Here is a 12714-nt window from a genome sequence, read left to right as displayed (position 1 = left end):
TCGTTTTAGTTAGTTTTATAAACACAAAATACAGTTCGAGATAGTTATGTTTTTCCTTTTAATTACCGTTTTTATTAGATTCAGTTAACACAAATGTTTTTCACTTTCAATTTTCGCTATTTCGTTCGCTTTAGTGAACAATAATAATTGGTTACTTAGCAACATTGTGATTATCACACCAGAGCTTTATATAAAATAAAAATAGGAGCCTGATTTCGGGTCGGTCCTCAGGTCAGGTGGGATTCGGGCAGAGAATCTAAGCTCTAAAATAGAAAGCAGCAGCACCACAAAAACCGGAGCAGCTAAAAAGAGCTTAACGTCCTTAATTCGGAACTTGGGTTGTCCACGGCAATCACTGAATTGATTAGAGCACGCAAATCGTCACAATTGTGCCTCACTTCACCACGCCAAACCACAGGCACAGCGGCCAGAAGCTCAAGTTCACCGGACAGAGGAGGGGTTGACCAGGGCAAAGCGAAATAAAAAAAAAAAAGTTCATAGAGCTGCTAAAGTAACGTGCAGTAACGGGGTGTCGGAAATGGTAATGGCGTTATAGTTACAGTCATAGTAATTAGTTAGATTACTCGTTACTGAAAAAAAGTAACGGCGTTAGTAACGCCGTTAGTTTTAACGCCGTTACTCCCAACACTGCCAATGGGTGAAAAAAGCAATTACACAAACGTCACGTTCAAGTGCTCCTCAGCCTGGAAGCTTGGATTTCCTGCTTACTGAGATTTTATGACAGAAATATTGTTTTTATGCTGCTTTTTATTGTTGCTGTCCCAAACATTCTTAACTTCATAAATTCAGTTGGTTCTTTTAACACAATTGTCCACACAGTGTAAAAGGCAGCTGTCACTGACATCTAATGTCGCAAAAACTTTAGACTTTGACAGTAACAATATGTAAATCAGATATTCTTTCTGCTTTCTGATTGGCACTTTACATAAAATACAGCATCTGTTTCCAGGCTCATCCATATGTTGGACGTTCTCATTCACTTGTCAATATCCATCTCATTATTCTCCCATGGCTAAAGCTTTTAGGGCTGCATCAGTTGAAGCACATTTACATGTACAAAGCTTTAGTCAGGCTATTTATCACTCAGGGTGTAAGGAACTTAAAACTCATAAATCCCAGTTGATGGACACTGACGGAGATGCAAGTTGTGCAGTTTTTTTAAAGGAGGCTGAGGGTCCTGGCTTTTCTCTGTCTTAGGGTTCATACAGGCAGCCACATATTCCATACTGATACTGTTTAAATCCCAAGGCTGAATTCACAAGTGTGATATGATTAGAATAGATGTTCATAGATGTGCTTTTTCTCTTAACTTCATACACTCATTTTTAGGATATATTTTTATATTTGAAATGGAAAAAAAAACTATGTCTAGCAACTTTAGGGTCATCTCACACTAAGTCTTAGAGTGTAAGATATGAAAAAGCCAATTATCATCAGTTTAAATAGATGACTTACAGAATTCATGTATAATTTAATAGAATTAAAAGTATTACCTAAATCTTCCTTAGAAATTTCTTTAAACTGTTTTTGAGAAAAGGCCCCAGAAAAAGTGTGTCTGATTCATGATATGCATGAATTAATTATAAGTTTAAACCTTAGTTGTTCACTGCTCTCCTCTCATAATGATGAAGCCCACTGTCCTTGTAAACTCATCATATTTCCAAGTTAGAAAACTTTGGTGATTTTCTGAATTTTTGTGAAAACTGCAAAAGTGGGTTTTAAGAAGAAACTTTTTCTTATGAAGAATTAGCAAATGCAATAAATTGTTTTTACTGATACTGAAGTACTTTCTACATAAAGGAAAACAATGTCTGACACCACCATTTCTTAATGTCAAGAAAAATCTGTGTATCTCTATCTTTGCTTTTTTCTTTTACTTTAAACATAGTGTCATAGTGTGAATTTCTTAGCTGTTCGTTACATTACGACACAATTTCATGATAAACAGACCAATAGATATGCTTCAAAATTACTTGGAATAAAGTTGCCATTTCTAAGATTTTGTCAATGTTGACAATATTTTCCATTCCAAAGTGCTGTTGTTCCTGTTTCCTCTAGTGTCAGTTTTAGCCCTTGATTTGTGTTTATCCCTCCAGTTTTTTGCACAGATTTATTATAACTGAATAGTGAAAAATTAAAAGTGTAACGTTTTTATGATAAGCTGTAAAATGCAGCACATATGCAGCTTCATTTTTTATTATACACAAGAAAGCAACAAAGAGTGCCTAAAGAAAATTTAGACTAAGATATTTTTTGAACATATTTAAGAACAATCTGTCACTCTTTTAGTGTCTATCTTAAGAGTTCATAGGTTAAAGTTTTTTTTAGGAGGGCTTTTGTGAATTCAGTCCATGATCTTGATTTATTGACTTTTTTAGTAAAATAATCACACATGGATACAAAACAAACTAAATCAGGTCAGATTAAGAAAGTGATGAGCATTGAACAGATTTGTTTTGACAGTCTGTTGTCCTTACAGAGCCTCATCTTCCCCTGAATCTGGTTTTCTGTACCTCTCTGCCACACTGCAGCTGAAACAGTGCCTCAGGATGAGATGTCGAACATTCTTCCAGGAAGTGCTGAAACCTTCAAATCTTTAACCCTGTTTTCAGTTCATAAAAAAACTACATTCAGAGCTGTTTAAATTCAGCCTGTACAGAGCAGACAGGTCCATGTGTATTCACTATGCCTCCCAGTCGTCATCGTCTTCTGTGGTTGGCTGGTGTGGTGATGGTAGTGGAGGGATCACATCAGACATCCTGGCAAATGCACTACCAGAACTGGGCGGTGCTTCTGTGGCGTCTCCGCCCCCAGGGACTTTACCTGAGATGCCTGACAATTGCAGAGACACAGTTAAATTAACAAAGTCCAACTCTACTCATAATTAACTGAAACTAAGACTTTTTAAAGATTATAAATGGTTTAATAAATGGCTTTCAATTCATTGTCAATCATTGTCACTCACCTTTCCGACGCATTGCCAGTTTATTAAAGAGATCAGACATAAAATCTCCACCACTGGCTGTCACAGCAACTGAGAGGAGAAAAGATAGAAAAGATGTTTAATGTAACAGGTTATATTTTATTAAAAGACCAGAGTGTGACAAACACACACACAGTCAATCTGTTTTACACCTAAAATCCACATTAATATAACACCACACAGCACTGTGCGAGTTTTAATCACCTAAGCACAAACCCCTTAACATGCCAGCATTATTGTCTAAATTCTGCCTGATGTTACACAGCTATATCTTGAGGATTTATCTTGAAGCATTACATAAAAAGGTTTCATGTTTGATAAGGAACATTACTGAAAATCTTAGCTGTAATTGCAATAGAAAATATTTAAAAATATTGAAGTAAATCTGCAACTCTCAAAATATAATTAATAAAAATCATACAATTGGCTCTTTTAACATTTTAAAATGTTAAATACAAATTATTAATTTCATGTCCTCCAAACGTTTTAATTTTGTTATGATTGAAAATACACATTAAAACCAGACAATCATGCAGAATTTGGGTTGATTCTGATCTAAATTATTAAGAGTACAGAGTGAACATGCAGCTTCTCCAACTGTTCTGTAGGAGAATCTCTCCAAAGCTCTTCAAAGTTTCAGAATATAAGTAACTTATTTTACTGCAGACATAAAGGGTGCGTGTCACCTACACATGTAGCCTGTATATACAAAAAGGTCTGTTAAGGGGTTAAAATAATTTCTTTCAGCATATAGATAAAGGAAAAAATTTAATTCTTATTCTGAAGAAAGTACTTTAGTTGAGATTTTGTAAAATAGACAGTAGAACACAGATTGGTTCCAGGTTAAACATGGAGGTGTTTAATCCATCAGCAGCTCACCTGATTTACCATCATTAAGCACTAGATTATTGATTTAACAAACAAGGTGTTGATATGATGAGAACTATAAGCAATACTAGACTCCAATGAGGGCAGCTTGGAGATGTAAAACCTTTATATTTTATATGAATGTTGTGTGTATTTATCCTAATATTAGTGCTAGATGGAAGTAGATGGACACTTACTGCCCAGATAAGGATATTAAATGTGTCTAAAACATTTGCACAGTACTGTACATAAACAAAATTATGTATATACACTGCCTAACTATTGTCTCACTACAATAAATGAGCTTTGTCAATGTATTAATGCCAGAGCAAGTGTCCATTAACTTAAGAGAAGGGTTTAAAAAGCAGTTTGAATTAAAGTGGATCTTTCTAAATGCCACTAGCTTGCAGTATTAGTAACATTACAACCCCATTCAAAATAACATAAGGTAATTATTTAAATAATAATGCTATCAATATGTATGCCAATGCATATGATTTATCTGGAAACATTAATGTGTTAATTTTTTACACAAATTAATCACTTTTCCAAGTTTGAGACCAACTCCCTATCACTATTCACTCTTTTAGAGCTTGGTATATTAGCAGTATTGTCTAATTGTCTGTAAATAAAGCTTCAGTACTTTTGAGATCAGAAGGTATATTATTTTAATTTATATTTAAATATAGATTAAATCTCATAGCTAACTCTCATTGTTTTACACCTCCCTGTGTTCCCCCCTTTCTCTCCCTCTCTCTTTCTCTCCCTATCTCTCTCTTTCTTTCACACACTTACACACATAATTTATCTGTTAAATCTCCAGTTTATCTGTTAAAGTTGTGTTTAACAGTAAAAGTTTTACAGTTTGAAATGAAAACCGCACTGTGTTAGCTGTGGTTCATTTCCTCCATTTACTGGCTAAATGTAAAGGAGGAGTCAGCTAAATCCATTACTACAGAGGGAATCAAATTTTAATAATCTAAATCTATTATTAAATGTTTCAGTATTAAGAAGGAAAAAATGATTAACTGTGAATTATCACAGTAAACTGTACAATTACTAGCCACTTCTGTATCAAATAACAGCCCTAATAAAAATTACATTGTAAACATAACATAGTTTTTCACTGGAGTCAGTTCTCACTTGAGGCTGGCAGTCTATGATGCAGTAAGCATCTGTGAGCCCAGTTTGTGCAAACTTTTGTTCTGACCTTGCTCTTGCTCCTTCTGCTTCTTCTTCTCCATCTTACGCTCTTTAACGTTCCGCAGTTTGGCTTTGCCGATGCCCCCGGCGTTACGTATAGACTCCAGCAAGCTCGCTCGCCCATCTGACGGCTGTACAACTTCTGTAGGAGCACCTTTTACTGCACCTAATAAACACAAGCAGCAAAATACAGGAAAGAGGTTAATCCTGTGTTAGTTTGGTTTTGTAATGCAATAAAAAGTGACATAAAATTATAATCAACAGAAAAAAGCAAGACTTATGGCTCTCAAGAACATTTCTGTCATACCAATTAGTCACTAGTGTGTCATACCTGTGGGCTGGGCCTGACTGGAAGCATCTCCACCTCCTGCGCCATCTGCTATAACAGGAGGAGGCGGGGGAGGAGGGGGTGGAGCTGGAGGAGCTCCAGGAGGAGGACCTGGAACATGAGTTGGCTCAGGAGGAGGAGGTGGAGGAGGAGGCGGAGGTGGGGGTGGAGCCTCTGGTCTAAACTGGGAGCCTGAAATATGGAGGACAGATTAATCACAGCACAGGACTTATTAATCATAATATTTACTGCGACTAAGTACGCTTTTCAGAGCTACTTTTTGAAGCAGGTTCTAGTTCTACACTGGACTCACCAGGTCCATTGGGCTCTTCGTGATCTGTGCCGAACGAGGGCAGTTCAGGGATGGTTGCACTGGCAGGACCAGAGGGAGCAAACCCTGGACCAAGGTCAGCACTGTACATGAGGTCATCTGCAATGCCAGGCAGGTCAGGTAGATAAGAGGGCACATCGATCTCTGGCACCTGGCCCAGGTCTGGCACATAGAAGTAATTCTCTGCAGTCTGATATGAGCACAGAAAGTATAAAAATTACATTTTACTGAAAAATAAATATAAAAAAATACATAAATTACATGTTACTGAAACATATTGATGGCAAATATGTGCAAAAAAAATGAATCTTACATCCCTAACATCAGGGCAGATTTATAAAAGTGACTGTTAAATGTTTAAATGAAAGCATTTCCTAAGATTTTAATGTTAGTTAAGTTGAAAGGAGTAGTATTCCTGGGGTGGTAGGGAACAAAATAAATATTCTAACTGGCATTCCCTTCCCTACATATTTATTGTAAAACCAGTGGCCTGGTAAGTTGGCTGGATGGAACTGGTTTCTACATGTTTTTAATATATCAACAAAATTACTCAAAAACACAAAATTTCACACAGCAATTTATTTACATTAACCTTCATTTAAAGTACTCTTTTATTTGCTCTGTGCAATAAAACATTTTCACCAGAGAGGTCTCTAAATCCACAAATCGCATATTACATTTATACAGACTGTAGCTTTAACTAAATACCCAAAGTAACTGTGTTTAAGTTTAAGAAAAATGTTTTCTTAAAAAAAAATTTTGTAACCTTATGGCAACCTCATACAGGACTAAATCACTGAAATATAGAACTGTACTTAAAGTACTCCTGGTTTCTATTATATTGACACATTTATAATATCACACCATATTTCATTCCAAAAGGTATTCTTCTCCATAGTCACATCTTACTTGTTTTGCTGAATTTACATAAGAAAACATTAAGCCTTTTTTTTATAATTAGCCATTTCTAATAATATAAATATCTTAGAGAACTATAGTAAATAGTAAAACCATGGGCCTCATGTTTCTTACTAAGAATTTTTGTCAAAAAACTCTTAACAAAACATCTACATCAGATTGATGATTGATTCTGAAAAGTGCAAAACTGTTCACAGCTCTACTTTTATAATGATAAATCCCACAATGCCCAAGTACAAAAACATTGGCGAAAATCTGAATCTTTTTAAAAATTGTGAGATAAAAAGTGAGATTTAAGTATATTGTTCTTTATACAACATTGTTCATAAGTTTTTTTTTTTTAATAAAAGCTTTGTGAATCTGGATCCCGAACCTCACCTGTCTCTCTAGTTGCTCTCTCTTGGTGATGGAGAGAGGGGCATCAAATGGCTTTTCTTCTTTCTCCGTCTCCAGCGTGGTGTGAGTTTTAGTGACGGCCCCGGCCAGAGGATCCAGGAACACATACTTCTTATACCTAAACACGCAGTCCCAAACACAAACATTAAAAAATAAGACTCTGAAGAGGTTGTTTACAACATATTTGTGTGTGTGTGTGTGTGTGTGTGTGTGTGTGTGTATGCTCACAGGTTCTCTGTAGTGTTGAAGAGTAGTAGGGAGCTGACTGAGCTGATGTTTCTGGGCAGGCTACCCAACCCCTCCTCCGTTTCATCTTCAGAGCGCTTCTTAGTGTTCACAAATACTGGAAAATATTTTAGCTTCTCCTACAACACACAAACAGGAAGAAGAACACCCTCAAAAGACCACATAAATAAACCAGAGTAGGAATCTGTTAGGAAGAAATCAGTTAGTTGATAAACTGTGCAACTGTGATGCACAAGAGCACAGTGTGTTTATGTACTCAACTGCACACTTAATGCAATGTATTTGTAACTAATGTTTTATTTGTACATTAAATCTCATCTCAATATATTAAATTAATTAAATAAGATGTGAAACAAAAACATTAAACCCTCTACTACAACTAGAACAGAACGGAGGTGAGTAATGTGGAGTAAACAGTATAAAAAAGTAACAGACAGAATAATATGGAGAAATGCCTCTTAATGTTAATTTATGTATCAGTTAAAGCAACATTATGCATACATTTTTACTTTAAAAGTTTAAGAGTTTTCGGTTTTATACAGTCATGCTATACTGACTGTAATTGAGCTTGGTTTTCTCGGTCATTCTCATTCTAGACTGGAACAGAGCTACAGCACTATATAACTTCGGTATAGAACTGCATAATGCTGCATAATCCATATTTCAGTCAAGTTTTGTATCTACCATCTCAGTCCACATGCTTCTTTCACTTCAGATGCTGCCTCTGTATTTCTCAGCTTGTCAACAAATGCACGTGTACAGCGGTCCATGAGGGGGTGCTCAAAACCTAATTTGTATTTACTGCGGTGGTGTAAAAGTGTGAAAAAGGTCAAAAAGATAATATATGCAGGAAATACCACTTACCTGCAAGGCCTTGTCATCCAGGGGGCGGAGCTTGCCCTGAATTTTGTAGCGAGGTCGTTTCTGAGATGCAGGATCAACAGCACCTGTAAAAATGGAGGAGTAGTCCTCTAGTTTCTCTGGAGCAGGGTACTTAGCACTGGAAAATACCTGAGCATGGAAAAAAACATTTTGATTAATCACAAGATTCACACACACTCATTTATTCCCTTTTGCAGGCAGCTAACAGGCTAAATGCTGCCCGCCTGCCTGAGTGCCTAAGTGCTCCAGATTAATAATGCAGTTATAAAGCATGAAAAATAATACACTGACAAAATGAAGCTGTGTGTTTGGACACGTGTGAGGTGTGTAGATCACCTTGGTGGCTTTTTTGCTTCCTTTGATCTTGTGGACTCGTGCTTGAGCCAGTTTGATACGGTCTGTGACGGCCTGGAGGTAAGTGCGATTCTTTTCCACACTCTGCGACACCCTGCAAAATCAAAGACTTCACTGTGACTCTCTGTTTCTACAGAATGTAAACACGGGGTGCTCCTAATTCTCCCTACAACATGATATGGCCAAAAGTGTGCGGAGTGCAGTCATGCTTGCAGTGCTCATTCAGTGTGTGTCAGCTGTACTCAACACACACTCTGTAGCCTCGGGTTCTCCCTGTTGTCTAGAAAAGGAAAAAAAATTACTGAAATGAGGGAAAAAGGAAAAAAGACAAGAATGAGAGTACATCCTAATGGAGCTGACCCAGAAAACCAGCGGTTACCCCCCACCACCCTACCCCCTACACACACACACACCAAACGAACATGTTCCCTCATCTCTCTCTTCCACTATGTTGTCATGGTAACGCTATGGATGGTTTTTCGGTCCCTGCTACTGGAGCTGATATTAGCATATCTGAGCACTCTCTCACACTCACTCACACGCACACACACTCAGAGAACAAACAACATCCTCTCAACACACACAGCTGCACACACATGAATAATATGCATAAAATGCATAGGTCATTCCCCTGTTTATCCACACTTGCCCTCTATCTCCACCTCCTTTATCTCCATCTTTCTCCATCTGTCCCTCAGGCCTGCGCAAAGAGTAGCTGCATCTGAGAGTAAAACTTTAACGATGAGTTGCTTACTCACATTTAAAGTATAATCTTTAAAAAATATTTCGTACCAACCACAAGTCACAAAATCACTATTTAGACATGTGCACAAACATGTAACTTTTATTATGCTTATTTGCTGTTAAAGTCTATTTTTTTCAAAATAAATCAAACCTTGTAGATAACAGGGTGGTAAACAGGTTAATGGCTTGTTCAATCACATCTCAGCATTTTCACCCCATCAAAGTCACATGCATTATTAGTGGCCTTCAACACCAATATCATTACAATAATTGTGTGTAATTGTGAGTAAAAACAAACAGATGTCCGGGATAAAAAATCTGCCCGGCCATCAATGTGAGGTGTAGGCCTGTTTTATAGCTTTTGTTTAGTTTCTTCAAATCTCATTTGAAGCTTTACTCCTTACACAAGATTGTAAATATATATATATGCCTGTACAACTTAATCAAACTCAAAAATAGCATGCTGTTTATTTTTGTACAATAACAGCCTTTACAATATCTGCATTTGTATATTTTCTATTACCAGAATTTAGCATAAATTAAAAGGCCACATTAAATGGGTTGCCTCATTTACATTTTGATTTTGACCTTTGCATTCTGAATGGAAGTTAATGGGATTTGGGATTTAAAAGCCATTATCACTCTGCCCTCTCTAAATATATTCTAAACATTGAAGAGAATTCAATTTGACTGGCCTTACTAAAACAAATGTGTTTTTATGAATTACATGAATACACTACAATTGCTGAATTCAGCTAAAGATATTTAGATATAAAATATTCAGTAACAGGCCTGTGTACATATCCTTAATAAATCATGATATATGACTTACGTTTTACAATAAATACATCATTCCTATCTTTCAGTGGTATAACATGTTTACATCATAGGAATATAAAATTTTATGTAACTTCTATTTAAAACTACTGTATCATTTACAGTCGTATTATAATACCCAGACAGTTTTTAACATCCAACAGCCAAAGTTAGACTGCAAATTTAAATGTAGTCTGTAACAGTCTGTAACCCACTTGCAGAACTTGCATGCACCCATTTCAATACATACCTGAGGGTATTTTAAATAGAATACAGTTACTAAAGCAGACAAAGAAAGGAATGAGACATAAACTCACAATCTAATTATGTAAGCACACTCCTTCAAGCTTACATGCAACTTTTATATTAAACACAATGCAAACAAAACCTTGTTGTATCTCACACTAGGAAAAGTGTAAAATATTAAAATCACTGCAACATAAAAGAGTTCTTTACAGGTTTCTGACAGAAGCACAATTCTTTCTACTGAGATTCTCTCTGGAGAATGTACAATCTCCATTATCCCATTTTGCAATCACAATAAAATGTAATTAATCAAATTAATTACATGAATCTCCTAGCCCTATACCTGGTGAAGATGTCTGTTGAAATATTTTCCAGGTATTGCAGAGCATCAGTGATCTGGTGCACAGCCTCTTCCCTCCTCAAGTCCTGCTGGATCACTGGGACAGAATACACCTGTCCCTCCAAGTGGTACTTCTGAGTCATCCTACACACACACACACACACACACACACACACACAAACACACACAGAAGAAAACAAAAAAGCATTACACACTGAATCATCCCATGTGTGAACATGAATATCTCTATTGCTATATTCTCTTGCAATTCACTGCCTAGGGGTAAACACTGTTTACACTGTCAGGGCAAAACAATTTATTAGAAAATTTAATAAACAAATATTAGCCATATAAAACTCAACACTGCGCACATTAATAGGCGTATTTCCTGTGTGGAGAAAGTGTCAGATGATTTCGTTTATTCTTAAATCATATCCAATAAGCTACACGGCTAAACTTGGCTTCATTATCAATTGCTCCGTTCCACCTTAAAAAGTGCAACAGATGCATATCAGCGTCTATTCAGATTCTACAATGCTTTAACCGAAGCTCTCCTGTTATTTAAGGTGGAACGGAAAATTCGAACCGCTGCTTCGTAAACAGGCCAGAAACGGCGCTCTTTTACCTCACTAAGGCACCATACGTTATAATACTTAGTTAAGCAACCCAAAACAGTAAAAAATAAAGAAGGACATCCTTACCTGACCATTTATAACGCAGTTAAAGCAGCTAAAGCGACAAAATCCTCGCATCGCCTATAAACACAGCACTGAAATGAGCTCTGTTATCAAAACTTCCGCACCGACTAGTCACATGAGCAGCGGCGGAAGGATACTGCTGTAGGTTATCTGGCCAAAAGTTTGTAGACACAAGCTAGTACCGCGTTCATCTAATAGATGGAATTGTTAATATGTGTAATTTAGGTTACTTTAATACCAAATACAGTTTGAATTGCTCTATTAAAATCTATAACAAGGTGGCAAAATATTCCTACGGTTCTTATTAAACTAATCAAACATAATTTAGATAATACCTTAGTGCCCAAAATTACAAAATCTATACATAAACAGTCTTCACTTTTCAGTCCTAAGATGCAATAAAACATTTCTAAGAAAATATTTAAGAAAATATACATTAGTTTACTTTGAATATTCTAGTTTATTATAGATTATCTTAATGAAGAAATGTATAAACAACATACATTTTAAATAAATGTAATACAAATACATATGAATTATATGAATAAATATAATCTATACTAACCCCTTTGTTTTTATTTTTTTATTTATATATTATTTGTTGGAATTTTATTTATTTTAGACTTATTTATTTTATGTCTCCCAACTATTTCATTGTTCACTGTTATATTATAGCTTTATAGGTTTTACAGTTAATATGATGTAGCTAGCATTGCTATGAGGATTTTACTACAGTCAATCACAGAATTCTGACGAGATATTTTTTTTAAATAAATTTGCAGGTTAGGAACTACTTTTCCTTCCACCCTGCACTTATAGGAGCACTCTGGCTATTTTACTTAACAATCTGTGACAGCTATTTAACTTTAAGTTCTAAAATATAATTTTTAATTTAGTGTCCACATTAATATATAATATAATTTTCCATTTTAAAAATCATAAAGAATTACCATGCTTTGTGTGCAAGAAAATCTTACTAGTTTTATTATTCATAGAGAAATATGTGGATTTTCTATATATATATATATATATATATATATATATATATATATATATATATATATATATATATATATATATATATATATATATATATGAAATACATTTCATATATATTTTTTATTACCAAGCAATTGCAGTGCATTAAGAAAAAAAATATTTATGTATATTTTTCCTACATTTTAAATGTGTTTATGTATAAATGTATAAAAAACGTATACATAGTTTGCATTTCTAAATTTATTTTCCAAAAGGATGAACAGAAAATGACCAGTATCATCTATCCCTAATTAGCTGTGAAGCTTGTTCCAGATGTTTCTGATGGATTTATAGCACCCTAGA

General features: G+C 35.4%; 1 protein-coding gene across 1 annotated transcript; it reads right to left on the bottom strand.

The window, feature by feature from the left end:
• Positions 1-2364: 2364 nt before the first annotated feature.
• wash1 (WAS protein family homolog 1) lies at positions 2365-11501 on the bottom strand. The gene is made up of 11 exons (XM_015604482.3): positions 11377-11501; positions 10679-10819; positions 8512-8623; positions 8158-8304; positions 7276-7412; positions 7030-7165; positions 5716-5923; positions 5406-5594; positions 5082-5240; positions 2987-3055; positions 2365-2853 (listed from the first exon to the last, which is right to left on the bottom strand). Exons 1-11 carry the CDS (start codon positions 11382-11384, stop codon positions 2705-2707), a joined length of 1455 nt encoding a protein of 484 aa, XP_015459968.1. The 5' UTR covers positions 11385-11501; the 3' UTR covers positions 2365-2704.
• Between the last annotated feature and the right edge of the window lie 1213 nt (positions 11502-12714).

The sequence above is a fragment of the Astyanax mexicanus genome, chromosome 9 (genome assembly GCF_023375975.1).
Source record: "Astyanax mexicanus isolate ESR-SI-001 chromosome 9, AstMex3_surface, whole genome shotgun sequence".
Classification (NCBI taxonomy): Eukaryota; Metazoa; Chordata; class Actinopteri; order Characiformes; family Acestrorhamphidae; genus Astyanax; species Astyanax mexicanus.
This window is presented reverse-complemented; position numbering and strand designations above follow the sequence as displayed.

Excerpts from the sequence above, each read along its gene's own strand:
- wash1 (XM_015604482.3), bottom strand. Across the intron at positions 8,624-10,678 it reads TCAACAGACATCTTCACCAG|GGTGTCGCAGAGTGTGGAAA; the intron begins GTATAGGGCTAG and ends TTGATTTTGCAG. Across the intron at positions 5,595-5,715 it reads CGAAGAGCCCAATGGACCTG|GCTCCCAGTTTAGACCAGAG; the intron begins GTGAGTCCAGTG and ends TCCATATTTCAG.